This window comes from Sander vitreus, chromosome 1, assembly GCF_031162955.1.
Source record: "Sander vitreus isolate 19-12246 chromosome 1, sanVit1, whole genome shotgun sequence".
NCBI classification, from domain to species: domain Eukaryota; kingdom Metazoa; phylum Chordata; class Actinopteri; order Perciformes; family Percidae; genus Sander; species Sander vitreus.
In genome coordinates, this window is record NC_135855.1 from 39993890 (window position 1) to 40011389 (window position 17500).

At 40.9% G+C, this 17500-nt stretch overlaps 1 protein-coding gene across 1 annotated transcript in view; it reads right to left on the reverse strand.

The window, feature by feature from the left end:
- LOC144521308 (USP6 N-terminal-like protein) overlaps positions 1-17500 on the reverse strand; it is a 55757-nt gene that overhangs the window by 20184 nt on the left and 18073 nt on the right. Inside the window, exons 6-8 of the mRNA XM_078255838.1 lie at positions 15602-15711; positions 6785-6833; positions 60-180 (exon numbers count right to left, since the gene is read on the reverse strand). Of these exons, the coding sequence (XP_078111964.1) occupies positions 60-180; positions 6785-6833; positions 15602-15711 (280 nt within the window). The remainder of the gene's footprint in view (positions 1-59; positions 181-6784; positions 6834-15601; positions 15712-17500) is intronic.

Consider the following 17500-nt stretch of genomic DNA (forward strand, 5'->3'; position numbering starts at 1 on the left):
TTAAAAAACAAAAAACAGAATGTTTATATGCTCAGATTTGTTGGCTGGCGCCGTCTCACCGTGCATGCCGTGTTTCTGATTGGTCAGCAGCTGCGACAGCGCCCAGAAGGCGTCTTCCTCGTTCATGTACATCAGCAGCAGGGCGGCGATCTGACTCATGCCCTGGCAGTAGCTCACCTCCTGCAGGGGGGACAGGGTTAAAAATGCTTCCACTCAACCTTCACACCTTCAATACTTCACACCTCTTCAGACTAGCCGTCCAGACGACTTTCTCGTCATCGTTACTCCTATTTCAGTTCGGCTTGTTTTCAATATATCTCTTTATAGTACTAGTATGAAGATGTCCGTATGTAGCCTAGTACTAGTATGAAGATGTCCGTATGTAGCCTAGTACTAGTATGAAGATGTCCGTATGTAGCCTAGTACTAGTACAAAGATGTTCCGTATGTAGCCTAGTACTAGTATGAAGATGTCCGTATGTAGCCTAGTACTAGTACAAAGATGTCCGTATGTAGCCTAGTACTAGTACGAAGATGTCCGTATGTAGCCTAGTACTAGTACGAAGATGTCCATATGTAACCTAGTACTAGTACGAAGATGTTCCGTATGTAGCCTAGTACTAGTACGAAGATGTCCGTATGTAGCCTAGTACTAGTACGAAGATGTCCGTATGTAGCCTAGTACTAGTACAGAGATGTTCCGTATGTAGCCTAGTACTAGTATGAAGATGAACGTATGTAGCCTAGTACTAGTATGAAGATGTCCAGTATGTAGCCCTAGTACTAGTATGAAGATGTCCGTATGTAGCCTAGTACTAGTACGAAGATGTCCGTATGTAGCCTAGTACTAGTATGAAGATGTTCCGTATGTAGCCTAGTACTAGTACGAAGATGTCCGTATGTAGCCTAGTACTAGTAGGAAGATGTCCGTATGTAGCCTAGTACTAGTACGAAGATGTTCCGTATGTAGCCTAGTACTAGTATGAAGATGTCCGTATGTAGCCCAGTACTAGTACGAAGATGTTCCGTATGTAGCCTAGTACTAGTACGAAGATGTTCCGTATGTAGCCTAGTACTAGTACAAAGATGTCTGTATGTAGCCTAGTACTAGTACGAAGATGTTCCGTATGTAGCCTAGTACTAGTACGAAGATGTCCGTATGTAGCCTAGTACTAGTACAAAGATGTCCGTATGTAGCCTAGTACTAGTACAAAGATGTCCGTATGTAGCCTAGTACTAGTATGAAGATGAACGTATGTAGTATGCAGCGCTTTGTAATACACAAAGCGCTGCAAATACACAAAGCGCTGCAAATACATAAACGCGCTGCAAATACACAAACGAGCTGCAAATACACAAATTGCTGCAAATACACAAAGTGCTGCAAATACACAAACGCGCTGCAAATACACAAACGCGCTGCAAATACACAAAGCGCTGCAAATACACAAAGTGCTGCAAATACACAAAGCGCTGCAAATACACAAAGCGCTGCAAATACACAAAGTGCTGCAAATACACAAACGCGCTGCAAATACACAAACGCGCTGCAAATACACAAACGCGCTGCAAATACACAAAGTGCTGCAAATACACAAACGCGCTGCAAATACACAAACGCGCTGCAAATACACAAACGAGCTGCAAATACACAAACGCTGCTGCAAATACACAAACGTGCTGCAAATACACAAAGCGCTGCAAATACACAAATTGCTGCAAATACACAAACGAGCTGCAAATACACAAACGCGCTGCAAATACACAAAGCGCTGCAAATACACAAACGCGCTGCAAATACACAAAGTGCTGCAAATACACAAACGTGCTGCAAATACACAAACGTGCTGCAAATACACAAAGTGCTGCAAATACACAAAGCGCTGCAAATACACAAACGTGCTGCAAATACACAAAGTGCTGCAAATACACAAAGTGCCGCAAATACACAAACGCGCTGCAAATACACAAACGCGCTGCAAATACACAAACGAGCTGCAAATACACAAACGCGCTGCAAATACACAAAGTGCTGCAAATACACAAACGAGCTGCAAATACACAAACGCGCTGCAAATACACAAAGTGCTGCAAATACACAAACGCGCTGCAAATACACAAACGCTGCTGCAAATACACAAACGCGCTGCAAATACACAAACGGGCTGCAAATACACAAACGGCTGCAAATACACAAAGTGCTGCAAATACACAAACGCTGCTGCAAATACACAAACGCGCTGCAAATACACAAACGAGCTGCAAATACACAAAGTGCTGCAAATACACAAACGCGCTGCAAATACACAAAGTGCTGCAAATACACAAACGCGCTGCAAATACACAAAGCGCTGCAAATACACAAACGCGCTGCAAATACACAAAGCGCTGCAAATACACAAACGTGCTGCAAATACACAAACGAGCTGCAAATACACAAACGCGCTGCAAATACACAAACGCGCTGCAAATACACAAACGCGCTGCAAATACACAAACGCGCTGCAAATACACAAACGCGCTGCAAATACACAAAGTGCTGCAAATACACAAACGAGCTGCAAATACACAAAGCGCTGCAAATACACAAACGCGCTGCAAATACACAAACGCGCTGCAAATACACAAACGAGCTGCAAATACACAAACGTGCTGCAAATACACAAAGTGCTGCAAATACACAAACGAGCTACAAATACACAAAGTGCTGCAAATACACAAACGAGCTACAAATACACAAACGTGCTGCAAATACACAAACGAGCTACAAATACACAAAGTGCTGCAAATACACAAAGTGCTGCAAATACACAAACGAGCTGCAAATACACAAAGTGCTGCAAATACACAAACGCGCTGCAAATACACAAACGCGCTGCAAATACACAAACGTGCTGCAAATACACAAACGCGCTGCAAATACACAAACGCGCTGCAAATACACAAACGCGCTGCAAATACACAAAGTGCTGCAAATACACAAACGCGCTGCAAATACACAAAGTGCTGCAAATACACAAAGTGCTGCAAATACACAAACGAGCTGCAAATACACAAACGCGCTGCAAATACACAAACGCGCTGCAAATACACAAACGCGCTGCAAATACACAAACGCGCTGCAAATACACAAACACGCTGCAAATACACAAAGTGCTGCAAATACACAAACGCGCTGCAAATACACAAAGTGCTGCAAATACACAAAGCGCTGCAAATACACAAACGAGCTGCAAATACACAAACGCGCTGCAAATACACAAACGTGCTGCAAATACACAAACGCGCTGCAAATACACAAAGTGCTGCAAATACACAAAGCGCTGCAAATACACAAAGCGCTGCAAATACACACAGTGCTGCAAATACACAAAGTGCTGCAAATACACAAAGCGCCGCAAATACACAAAGCGCTGCAAATACACAAAGCGCTGCAAATACACAAACGCGCTGCAAATACACAAAGTGCTGCAAATACACAAACGCGCTGCAAATACACAAAGTGCTGCAAATACACAAACACGCTGCAAATACACAAACGAGCTGCAAATACACAAACGCGCTGCAAATACACAAAGTGCTGCAAATACACAAACGAGCTGCAAATACACAAACGTAGCTGCAAATACACAAACGCGCTGCAAATACACAAACGCGCTGCAAATACACAAACGCGCTGCAAATACACAAACGTGCTGCAAATACACAAACGCGCTGCAAATACACAAACGAGCTGCAAATACACAAACGAGCTGCAAATACACAAAGTGCTGCAAATACACAAAGTGCTGCAAATACACAAACGCTGCAAATAAAGCGCTGCAAATACACAAAGTGCTGCAAATACACAAACGTGCTGCAAATACACAAACGCGCTGCAAATACACAAACGAGCTGCAAATACACAAACGCTGCTGCAAATACACAAACGAGCTGCAAATACACAAACGTGCTGCAAATACACAAACGTGCTGCAAATACACAAACGTGCTGCAAATACACAAACGCGCTGCAAATACACAAACGCTCTGCAAATACACAAAGTGCTGCAAATACACAAACGAGCTGCAAATACACAAACGAGCTGCAAATACACAAACGCGCTGCAAATACACAAAGTGCTGCAAATACACAAACGTGCTGCAAATACACAAACGCGCTGCAAATACACAAAGTGCTGCAAATACACAAACGACTGCAAATACACAAACGCGCTGCAAATACACAAACGCTGCTGCAAATACACAAAGGCTGCAAAAACGCGCTGCAAATACACAAACGAGCTGCAAATACACAAACGAGCTGCAAATACACAAACGAGCTGCAAATACACAAAGTGCTGCAAATACACAAAGTGCTGCAAATACACAAACGCTGCAAATACACAAACGCGCTGCAAATACACAAACGCGCTGCAGGATTATGAAAACATGACGGACTCTTCAGAAGAGGTCGTTATCTTCACTTGAGTTTCTGCGCGGGAAAGTCACCGGACGCCACAATCTTCTGAACACAGTCAGACTGAGAGAATACAGAGAGAGCTGATAGTCTTAATTAGCTTTGTAGCAACTCATTTAGCAATGGCTCGTAACGGACGTTCATTAACATCAAAACGTACGGTACGTTCTTCCCAGTTTATGTTTATGAAGGCCGGATCAAAATCTGAGAGTGGCCAGATGTGGCCCGCGGGCCGTGAGTTTGACACGTGCTCTAACCTTTCATACGGTTAATTTCCACCAGCTGTGGATGTAAAAGAGCGATGTGATAATAAAAACCGGGCCGTTAATCAGACACACAAAGCTCCGTATCAGCACGCTTTAACTGCCCACAACCATGAGCCTCAAATACACAAACGAAGCTGTAATACACAAACGAAGGTAAATACACAAAGTGTTGCAAATACACAACGAGCTGTAATACACAAACGCTAGCTGTAATACACAAACGCGGCTAAATACACAAACGATCGGTAATACATAAACGCTACTGTAAATACATTAAATATCGCTAATACGCAGTGCTGCAATACACAACGCTGCTGCAAATACACAAAGCGCTGCAAATACACAAACGCGCTGCAAATACACAAACGCAGCTGCAAATACACAAACGTGCTGCAAATACACAAACGAGCTGCAAATACACAAACGCGCTGCAAATACACAAAGTGCTGCAAATACACAAACGCGCTGCAAATACACAAACGGCTGCAAATACACAAACGCGCTGCAAATACACAAACGCGCTGCAAATACACAAACGTGCTGCAAATACACAAAGTGCTGCAAATACACAAAGCGCTGCAAATACACAAACGAGCTGCAAATACACAAACGCTGCTGCAAATACACAAACGCTGCTGCAAATACACAAACGTGCTGCAAATACACAAACGGCTGCAAATACACAAACGAGCTGCAAATACACAAACGCTGCTGCAAATACACAAACGCGCTGCAAATACACAAAGTACTGCAAATACACAAACGAGCTGCAAATACACAAACGCGCTGCAAATACACAAAAGGCTGCAAATACACAAACGTGCTGCAAATACACAAGCGCTGCAAATACACAAACGTGCTGCAAATACACAAACGAGCTGCAAATACACAAACGCTGCAAATACACAAAGCGCAAATGCTGCAAATACACAAAGTGCTGCAAATACACAAAGTGCTGCAAATACACAAACGACTGCTGCAAATACACAAACGAGCTGCAAATACACAAACGAGCTGCAAATACACAAACGCGGCTGCAAATACACAAACGAGCTGCAAATACACAAACGCGCTGCAAATACACAAAGTGCTGCAAATACACAAAGTGCTGCAAATACACAAAGCGCTGCAAATACACAAACGTGCTGCAAATACACAAACGCGCTGCAAATACACAAACGCAGCTGCAAATACACAAACGAGCTGCAAATACACAAACGAGCTGCAAATACACAAACGTGCTGCAAATACACAAACGAGCTGCAAATACACAAACGCGCTGCAAATACACAAACGCGCTGCAAATACACAAACGACCTGCAAATACATAAACGCGCTGCAAATACACAAAGCGCGCTGCAAATACACAAAGTGCTGCAAATACACAAACGCGGCTGCAAATACACAAACGACCTGCAAATACATAAACGCGCTGCAAATACACAAACGCTGCTGTAAATACACAAACGAGCTGCAAATACACAAACGCGCTGCAAATACACAAACGCTCTGCAAATACACAAACGCGCTGCAAATACACAAACGCGCTGCAGGATTATGAAAACATGACGGACTCTTCAGAAGAGGTTGTTATCTTCACTTGAGTTTCTGCGCGGGAAAGTCACCGGACGCCACAATCTTCTGAACACAGTCAGACTGAGAGATACAGAGAGAGCTGATAGTCTTAACTAGCTTTGTAGCAACTCATTTAGCAATGGCTCGTAACGGACGTTCATTAACATCAAAACGTACGGTACGTTCTTCCCAGTTTATGTTTATGAAGGCCGGATCAAAATCTGAGAGTGGCCAGATGTGGCCCGCGGGCCGTGAGTTTGACACGTGCTCTAACCTTTCATACGGTTAATTTCCACCAGCTGTGGATGTAAAAGCGATGTGATAATAAAAACCGGGCCGTTAATCAGACACACAAAGCTCCGTATCAGCACGCTTTAACTGCCCACAACCATGAGCCTCGAGTGGAAAACAAGCATTTGGAAAAAGGAAAGATTTTTATCAGTTGAATCAACTTACAGTGGTACTTGGGTGTTTCATGCGACTTACTGTGTTGTAGACTGAATATGCAGAGAGGACATGGAAAAGAGCCTGCTGCCTGCAGAGAGGAGAGGAAGAAATGTAAATGTCTGAATGATGTGCCACTCATTTCCGTCAAACATTGTACTTAAGCACATTTCAAGCAGCGGCAACGGCCAACGTTATGAAATGGTCCACACTTCCTGTCTCCTAAAGGGGCGTGGCCTCGTTTGAACGTGTAGTGAACGTTGTGTGGATGGATGAAAAGTTATATTTGAATAATTTGTTGGGATTCGCACATGCTCAGTAGCTAGGTAAGGACTACACGCTCAGTAGCTAGGTAAGGACTACACGCTCAGTAGCTAGGTAAGGGCTACACGCTCAGTAGCTAGGTAAGGACTACATGCTAAGTAGCTAGGTAAGGGCTACATGCTCAGTAGCTAGGTAAGGACTACACGCTCAGTAGCTAGGTAAGGACTACATGCTCAGTAGCTAGGTAAGGACTACATGCTCAGTAGCTAGGTAAGGGCTACACGCTCAGTAGCTAGGTAAGGACTACACGCTCAGTAGCTAGGTAAGGACTACATGAGCTAGCTAGCTGTTTCTCCAACTGCAGTCAGTACAAGGCAGGATTAGCCGGGAGACTTCTTCTAAACGAGGGCGCACTTCCAACTTTGTAGTATCTGAAGAGCCTAAACGGTTAAAGTATGTATGAAGCTCTAATGTGCTAAGACATCATGAGCTCTGTGTTAGTGACCTAAGATTAATGATGTTCCTCTCAGTGGAGCGATGTGTTGAAGAGGATGTTCTATGTGATTCTGGGATTGGGGGCTGAGTGGGATCAATGATTTTATGTGTAGTGTTGGAGCCCCCCCCAAAGAGACTCTGACCTCAAAGGGACTCAGACCTTTACTTCCCAACTCACATATATTTACTTTATCTGACATGTTACCTAAACATACCCCTTATAAGCCATGTTCTTGCTGCAGCAAGACAGAGTGTATGTTGGCTTTGTACTCTCCGGGTTCTGCAGGATCCGTCATGATGCTGAACCTCTGATGTCATAAACCTTTTTATAATCAAGAACAGTGTCAACGAGGTTCCTTTTCCACACATCGGCAGCGCAGCGCTGCAACTAAATATACAACAACTCTGCGTGGAATACCTGCAGAACAGGGACATGGAAGTAGTCCTTTGTAGATTATGGTGAACTAGTCAGTCCTTCCAGAAAAATGTGGAGTTTATTTGTGATTGTTTTGGGCAAAAATCCTCAATTATGCGTCACGTTTTCTTAAAAAATGCGACGGAATATGTGGGATATTTATGCAGTTTTATGCAGGAACTTGCAAAACGGGCGGCGTCATCGTGGCTTCATCGCGGGGTCTGCAGCTTCCGGCGACGTTCACGTCACGTAATGACGTCACGTAATGACGTCACGTAACTGACGTCACTTCATAACGCTCCCATGGCAGCAAGGGGAACGGCTGCTCTCGTGTGGCGTAAGCGCAACATTTCTCAACTTCCTGCTAAGATATTTGGGACTTTTTTCGCAACGAAAATACGGGGATTATGAAATCGCATAAGCTGGATTCCAACACGTAGCTCTGTTGTGTGTAAATGTGGAGAGCTGTCAGTAGCAAGAAAAAACGATCCAATCAGTGCTGCCTACACCGTGTTATCCCCCTGCTAACGTTAGCACCCAACAGGCTTAAACATGGCAGGTTTTAAACATGTTTTTAGCCTCTAAACAGGCTCTAAATGTCATTACAAGTGCTCCCCATGTGCAGTGATTCCTTCTGAGGGAATCTGGCTGCTGTAGATGTGACAGAAAGGCATAAACGTTGTTAATCCAGCCAGCACATAGCTCTGTTTATTTCCTGTTTTCCGGTTTCCTGGTTTCAGACGTTATCACCACTTTTACTGAAACTAACGTTTCTGAAGTTTTTGGTGCTTTTTCCGACAATTTTGACGTTTTTTTTCAATAATTTTATCCCTTTTTTCAACGTTTTTATCACTTTTTCCGACGTTTTTGGTGCTTTCTCCAACGTTTTTGCCACATTTCTCAAGTTTTTGGTGCTTTTTCCGACAATTTTGACGTTGTTTTTCAGTAATTTTGTCCCTTTTTTCAGTGTTTTTATCACTTTTTCCGACGTTTTTGTTGCTTTTGTAACCTTTTTTAGCGCTTTGTTTAACGTTTTTGTCGCTGTTTCAGACGTTATCACCACTTTTTCTGACGTTTTTTGGTGTTTTCTCCGTTTCTGAAGTTTTTGGTGCTTTTTCCGACAATTTTTTTCAATAATTTGGTCCTTTTTTCAACGTTATCGGCATTTCTCAAGTTTCTGCCACTTTATCTGACGTTTTTGGTGCTTTCTCCAACGTTTCTGAAGTTTCTGCCGCTTTTTTTGACAATTTTGACATTTTTTTTCAATAATTTGGTCCTTTTTCTAAAATTTTTGGTGCTTTTGCCTCTTTTTCCGACAATTTTGACTTTTTTTTCAGTATTTTGTCCCTTTTTTCAACGTTTTTATCACTTTTTCGGACGTTTTTGTTGCTTTTGTAACCTTTTTTGGCGCTTTGTTTAACGTTTTTGTCGCTGTTTTCAGACGTTATCACCACTGACGTCTTTTTTGTGCTTTCTCCAACGTTTCTGAAGTTTTTGGTGCTTTTTCCAACAATTTTGACGTTTTTTTTCAATAATTTTATCCCTTTTTTCAACGTTTTTGTCACTTTTTCCGACGTTTTTGTTGCTTTTGTCTAACATGTGCTGTTTCAGACGTTATCGCCACTTTTTACTGACGATTTTTGTGCATTTCTCAACGTTTCTGTCAATAATTTGGTCCTTTTTTCAACGTTATCGGCACTTTTTCAAAAAATTTTGGTGCTTTCTCCAATGTTTTTGACGTTTTTTTCAGTATTTTGTCCCTTTTTTCAAAGTTTTTATCACTTTTTCCGACGTTTTTGTTGCTTTTGTTTAACGTTTTTGTCGCTGTTTCAGACGTTATCACCACTTTTACTGACGTTTTTTGGTGCTTTCTCCAACGTTTCTGAAGTTTTTGGTGCTTTTTCCGACAATTTTGACGTTTTTTTTCAATAATTTTATCCCTTTTTTCAACGTTTTTATCACTTTTTCCGACGTTTTTGGTGCTTTCTCCAACGTTTTTGCCACATTTCTCAAGTTTTTGGTGCTTTTTCCGACAATTTTGACGTTGTTTTCAGTATTTTGTCCCTTTTTTCAGTGTTTTTATCACTTTTTCCGACGTTTTTGTTGCTTTTGTAACCTTTTTTAGCGCTTTGTTTAACGTTTTTTTGTCGCTGTTTCAGACAATTTTTTTCAATAATTTGGTCCTTTTGTCAACGTTATCGGCACTTTTTCTAACATTTTTGGTGCTTTCTCCAACGTTTCTGAAGTTTTTTTCAATAATTTGGTACATTTTTCAACGTTTTTGCTCACATTTCTCAAGTTTTGTCCCTTTTTCAACGTTATCGTCACTTTTTCTAAAATTTTTGGTGCTTTTGCCTCTTTTTCCGACAATTTTGACTTTTTTTTCAGTATTTTGTCCCTTTTTTCAACGTTTTTATCACTTTTTCGGACGTTTTTGTTGCTTTTGTAACCTTTTTTGGCGCATTGTTTAACGTTTTTGTCGCTGTTTTCCGACAATTTTGACGTTTTTCTTCAATGTTTTGGTCCTTTTGTCAACGTTATCGTCACTTTTTCTAACATTTTTGGTGCTTTCTCCAACGTTTTTGCCACATTTCTCAAGTTTCTGCCGCTTTTTCTGACAATTTTGAAGGTTTTTTTCAATAATTTGGTCCTTTTTTCAACGTTATCGGCACTTTTTCAAAAAATTTTGGTGCTTTTTCCAACAATTTTGACGTTTTTTTTCAATAATTTTGTCCCTTTTTTCAAAGTTTTTATCACTTTTTCCGACGTTTTTGTTGCTTTTGTTTAACGTTTTTGTCGCTGTTTCAGACGTTATCACCACTTTTACTGACGTTTTTTGGTGCTTTCTCCAACGTTTCTGAAGTTTTTGGTGCTTTTTCCGACAATTTTGACGTTTTTTTTCAATAATTTTATCCCTTTTTTCAACGTTTTTATCACTTTTTCCGACGTTTTTGGTGCTTTCTCCAACGTTTTTGCCACATTTGTCAAGTTTTTGGTGCTTTTTCCGACAATTTTGTTGCTTTTGTAACCTTTTTTAGCGCTTTGTTTAACGTTTTTGTCGCTGTTTCAGACAATTTTTATCAATAATTTGGTCCTTTTGTCAACGTTATCGGCACTTTTTCTAACATTTTTGGTGCTTTCTCCAACGTTTCTGAAGTTTTTTTCAATAATTTGGTACATTTTTCAACGTTTTTGCCACATTTCTCAAGTTTTTGTCCCTTTTTCAACGTTATCGTCACTTTTTCTAACATTTTTGGTGCTTTCTCCAACGTTTCTGATGTTTTTTTCAATAATTTGGTACCTTTTTCAACGTTTTTATCACTTTTTCTAACCTTTTTAGTGCTTTCTCCAACGTTTTTGCCACATTTCTCAAGTTTCTGCCGCTTTTTCTGACAATTTTGAAGTTTTTCTTCAATGTTTTGGTCCCTTTTTCAATGTTATCGGCACTTTTTCTAACATTTTTGGTGCTTTCTCCAACGTTTTTGCCACATTTCTCAAGTTCTCCAACGTTTTTGCCACATTTCTCAAGTTTCTGCCGCTTTTTCTGACAATTTTGAAGGTTTTTTCAATAATTTGGTCCTTTTTTCAACGTTATCGGCACTTTTTCTAACATTTTTGGTGCTTTCTCCAACGTTTTTGACGTTTTTTTCAGTATTTTGTCCCTTTTTTCAAAGTTTTTATCACTTTTTCCGACGTTTTTGTTGCTTTTGTAACCTTTTTTAGCGCTTTGTTTAACGTTTTTGTCGCTGTTTCAGACGTTATCACCACTTTTACTGACGTTTTTTGGTGTTTTCTCCAACGTTTCTGAAGTTTTTGGTGCTTTTTCCGACAATTTTGACGTTTTTTTTCAATAATTTTGTCCCTTTTTTCAACGTTTTTATCACTTTTTCCGACGTTTTTGTTGCTTTCTCCAACGTTTTTGCCACATTTCTCAAGTTTTTGGCGCTTTTTCCGACAATTTTGACGTGTTTTTTGATAATTTTGTCCCTTTTTTCAACGTTTTTATCACTTTTTCTGACGTTTTTGTTGCTTTTGTAACCTTTTTCAGCGCTTTGTTTAACGTTTTTGTCGCTGTTTCAGACGTTATCACCACTTTTTCTGACGTTTTTGGTGCTTTCTCAACGTTTCTGAAGTTTCTGCCGCTTTTTTCTGACAATTTTGACATTTTTTCAATAATTTGGTCCTTTTTTTCAACGTTATCGGCACTTTTTTCAAAACAAATTTTGGTGCTTTCTCCAATGTTTTTGACGTTTTTTCAGTATTTTGTCCCTTTTTTCAAAGTTTTTATCACTTTTTCCGACGTTTTTGTTGCTTTTGTAACCTTTTTTGGCGTTTTGTTTAACGTTTTTGTCGCTGTTTCAGACGTTATCACCACTTTTACTGACGTTTTTTGGTGTTTTCTCCAACGTTTCTGAAGTTTTTGGTGCTTTTTCCGACAATTTAGACTTTTTTTTCAATAATTTTGTCCCTTTTTTCAACGTTTTTATCACTTTTTCCGACGTTTTTGGTGCTTTCTCCAACGTTTTTGCCACATTTCTCAAGTTTTTGGCGCTTTTTCCGACAATTTTGACGTGTTTTTTGATAATTTTGTCCCTTTTTTCAACGTTTTTACCACTTTTTCCGACGTTTTTGTTGCTTTTGTAACCTTTTTTAGCGCTTTGTTTAACGTTTTTGTCGCTGTTTCAGACGTTATCACCACTTTTTCTGACGTTTTTTGGTGTTTTCTCCCAACGTTTCTGAAGTTTTTGGTGCTTTTTCCGACAATTTTTTTCAATAATTTGGTCCCTTTTTCAACGTTATCGGCACTTTCTCCAACGTTTCTGATGTTTTTTTCAATAATTTGGTACCTTTTTCAACGTTTTTATCACTTTTTCTAACATTTTTGGTGCTTTCTCCAACGTTTTTGCCACATTTCTGAAGATTTTGGTGCTTTTTCCGACAATTTTGGTGTTTTTTTTCAATATTTTGGTCCTTTTTTCAAAGTTTTTATCACTTTTTCTAACATTTTTGGTGCTTTCTCCAACGTTTTTGCCACATTTCTGAAGTTTTTGATGTTTTTTTTCCAATAATTGTGTCTCTTTTTCAATGTTTTTGTTGCGTTTTCTATAATGGCTGAGGAACTGTTTTTGCTGACTTGTTGGGGCTTCATGTCGACCAAACTGTAAGTGAGACTATATGAGCCATGCAGTAATACAGCCTAACCCATGTGAATAACCTCTACATGTCTGGCCCTCAGTGGAGTTGAGTTTGAACTAAACTGGGGAACAAACACACACAAACTCTCCATAATGAAGAGGTTATGAGACTGAGAAGAAGAGGAAGAAGAACAGGAAAACACAGAGAACCCAAAACAGAAAAGAGAGAGAACAGAGCGTGAGCCTCTGAAGCGACGACACAGCTTCTGTCTCTATAAAAAGGTTGCTTTTTGCACGGCTGCTGAACTCCTGTTAAATATTGAAACATTTTGCTGCCACAGACTTTTCCACTGCCGCTCCCGAAAAACAGGCCTGCGGTCTGTTAACTGTCGGTGACATCACTCTGTGCCGGGATCAGGTTCCGTCTCCGAACACAGCCGGCCTGCCGCGCTCACACTCAATTCACACGTGGTCGCAAAATAAAACCGGTCTCCGCTACGAAACGGATGAACAACGTTACACACAAAACTGCAACATGCTGCAAAGATGAGTCGATGAGTCGAACTGTTTTGACAATCGGTGTGTTTATAAATAAAACTTCTCTGATGTCAGCTTCTTAAATCTTTTTGGTCCTTTTATCAACGTTATCGTCACTTTTTCCGACATTTTTGGTGCTTTCTCCAACGTTTTTGCCACATTTCTCAAGTTTTTGGCGCTTTTTCCGACAATTTAGACGTTTTTTTCAGTATTTTGTCCCTTTTTTCAACGTTTTTATCACTTTTTCCGACGTTTTTGTTGCTTTTGTAACCTTTTTTGGCGCTTTGTTTAACGTTTTTGTCGCTGTTTCAGACGTTATCACCACTTTTCTCAAGTTTTTGGTGCTTTTTCCGACAATTTTGACGTGTTTTTTGATAATTTTGTCCCTTTTTTCAACGTTTTTATCACTTTTTCCGACATTTTTGTTGCTTTTGTAACCCTTTTTGGCGCTTTGTTTAACGTTTTTGTCACTTTTTCCGACGTTTTTGGTGCTTTCTCCAACGTTTTTGCCACATTTCTCATGTTTTTGTTGCTTTTTCCGACAATTTTGACGTTTTTTTCAATGTTTTGGTCCTTTTTTCAACGTTATCGGCACTTTTTCTAACATTTTTGGTGCTTTCTCCAACGTTTTTGCCACATTTCTCAAGTTTTTGGCGCTTTTTCCGACAATTTTGATGTGTTTTTTGATAATTTTGTCCCTTTTTCCGACGTTTTTGTTGCTTCTGTAACCTTTTTTGGCGCTTTGTTTAACGTTTTTGTCGCTGTTTCAGACGTTATCACCACTTTTTCTGCCGTTTTTTGGTGTTTTCTCCAACGTTTCTGAAGTTCTTGGTGCTTTTTCCGACAATTTTGACATTTTTCTTCAATGTTTTGGTCCCTTTTTCAACGTTATCGGCACTTTTTCTAACATTTTTGGTGCTTTCTCCAACGTTTTTGCCACATTTCTCAAGTTTTTGGTTTTTTGATAATTTTGTCCCTTTTTTCAACGTTTCTATCACTTTCTCCGACATTTTTGTTGCTTTTGTAACCTTTTTGGCGCTTTGTTTAACGTTTTTGTCGCTGTTTCAGATGTTATCACCACTTTTTCTGACATTTTCGACATTATTGGTGCTTTCTCCAACGTTTTTGCCACATTTCTCATGTTTTTGGTGCTTTTTCTGACAATTTTGACATTTTTTTCAAAAATGTTGTCCTTTTTTCAACGTTTTTATCACTTTTTCCGACGTTTTTGTTGCTTTTGTAACCTTTTTTGCCACATTTCTCAAGTTTTTGGTGCTTTGTCCGACAATTTTGACGTTTTTTCAATAATTTGGTCCTTTTTTCAACGTTATCGGCACTTTTTCTAACATTTTTGGTGCTTTCTCCAACGTTTCTGCCACATTTCTCAAGTTTTTGTTGCTTTCGTAACCTTTTTAGGCGCTTTGTTTAACGTTTTTGTCGCCGTTTCAGACGTTATCGGCACTTTTTCTGACGTTTTTTGGTGCTTTCGCCGACGTTATTGCCATATTTCTCAAGTTTTCGGTGCTTTTTCTGACAATTTTGACGTTTTTTTCAATAATTTTGTCCCTTTTTTCTATATTTCTGTCACTTTTTCCTGACGTTTTTTGGTGCTTTCTCCAACAGCTCACTCTCTGTTCTCTGTGTTTTCCTTCTTCTTTGTGAATATTGTTCTAGTTTCTTCTCTCCTCTGTGACTGTAAACTGAAGATCTTTGAGTTGGGGACAAAACGAGACATTTGAGGACGTCATCTTGGGCTTTTTGGGAAACACTGATCCACATTTTTCACCGTTTTCTGACATTGTAGTAGTGTAGTGTAGTAAAATAAACATCTGAATGTGTATTTTGGATGTTTTTGTTTCCACTAGTCTAAAAGAAGACATGTTATGGAAGCAAAGCAGTGCCAAAATCTCAGAATGGACCAGAGCAAATTAAGGTTTTGCCTGGCGTGGCCTTTAAACGTTTTTCAACCTGATGAATAATCAGACTTTTGCATCCGAACAGTGTGAGACTTACTTGACTCCGAAGCGATCCGTGAACATGATGTGGTTCCGAAAGGTCCGGTTGATGTCCAGGTCGATCTGTTTGATCTCGGACGAGTACCGCCGGGCCTGCTCCTTCATTCTCTGGGCGGAAAACAAAGAGCCAAGTCAACAAGGACGAGTCGGCTAAAAGAATAGAAAAAGATCGCTGCTTGCAGCTTTCTCCACCACCATTGTACTCGAAATAACTTACAGAGGGACCCCGAATCATTTAATATGCAAATAACTGTATCCTACCGATCCCGCGCCTGGCTAGCCGCTTCATATGTGTCAGAATGTGTCACTATCTATCTGTCTGTCTGTCCGTCTGTCTGTCTCTCTGTCTGTCTCTCACTCTGTCTGTCCGTCTCTCACTCTGTCCATATCTCTCTCTGTCTGTCTGTCCGTCCGTCTGTCTGTCTCTCTGTCCGTCTCTCACTCTGTCTGTCTGTCTGTCTCTCTCTCTGTCTGTCCGTTTGTCTCTCTGTCCATCTCTCTCTCTGTCTGTCTGTTTGTCTCTCTGTCTGTCCATCTCTCTCTGTCTGTCTGTCCGTTTGTCTCTCTGTCTGTCCGTTTGTCTCTCTGTCCATCTCTCTCTCTGTCTGTCTGTTTGTCTCTCTGTCTGTCCATCTCTCTCTGTCTGTCTGTCTGTCTGTCTGTCTGTCTGTCTGTCTGTCTCTCTCTCTCTGTCTGTCTCTCTCTCTGTCTGTCTGTCTGTCTGTCCGTCTCTCTCTGTCTGTCTGTCTGTCTGTCTGTCCGTCTCTCTCTGTCTGTCTGTCTGTCTGTCCGTCCGTCTCTCTCTCTGTCTGTCTCTCTGTCTATCTCTCTCTCTCTCTGTCTGTCTGTCTGTCTGTCTGTCTCTCTCTCTGTCTGTCTGTCTGTCTGTCTCTTTGTCTGTCTGTCTCTCTGTCTGTCCTTCTCTCCTGAAGAAGCGCCCACGAAATGTTTCAGTCAGTGACTGTACTGCTAAGAAAAGACAGACACGTTCAGCAGAAGGACTAAAATCCCAAAAAGACAGTGACCGAAGGACCGATCACATTTCTGTTTACAAGATAATCAACTCTTCTGAAGAGTCCATCATGTAGTGTCCTCCTTGATTTGACGGGATAACACTACTAGCACTCGTGTGGCGAAGGGGTTGGGGTGGTGCGAGATCACTAAAGGCTTGCACCGACAGTGTTGTTGTCATTACTCATCATTCCTCGAGGGGGCGACAGAAACTACGCACTATAAATCAGATGTTCTCAAGCTTTTTTCAATAATATTCCCCATTTGAACAGTGTTTTTAAGCCATGTACCCCCTAACCAGCGCAAATAATTTTTGGTAGAAAAGAAAAGTCTCTATAAAGAGGAAGAATACAGCGATGTCAGAGATAGATTTACTAAACAACAGCCTTGGACCTGGCCTAGAAATCTCAGTCAGTCTAGCAACTCTCCGTTGGCTTACGAGCTGGAAAAACCAAACTCTAGTCAGGCCAATCACATCGTGTATAGAGTAGGTGGGCGGGGCTTATGGCTGCTGCTGCTGGTGAACAGCGGCTTTCTGGAAGACTTGGAGTTCAGCTTTTCTTTGAGAAAAGAACAAAGAACGGCACTGAAGTCGTTCTTAAAAAAGGAAGATGTGTTCGGAGTTTAAAGTGTAATCTATCAGCTAGCTCTGCTCTGATTGGTTGTAGCGCTATCCTATTGCGTGCAGAGGGAATCTGAAAGACAACCGTTTATCCCGCTCCTCAGATTGAGCCCAGCCAATGGGGAGTTCCCAGACCCAACATTTTAACATCTTGACAAAGTAGTAGCAGTAGCGGAGATAGCGTGGGTGCGGCCGCCCCAGGGCCTTGTGCCAATCAGGGGTCCCTCAAACGCCGCCGATCTTGCGTCACTTGACGAGAATGGG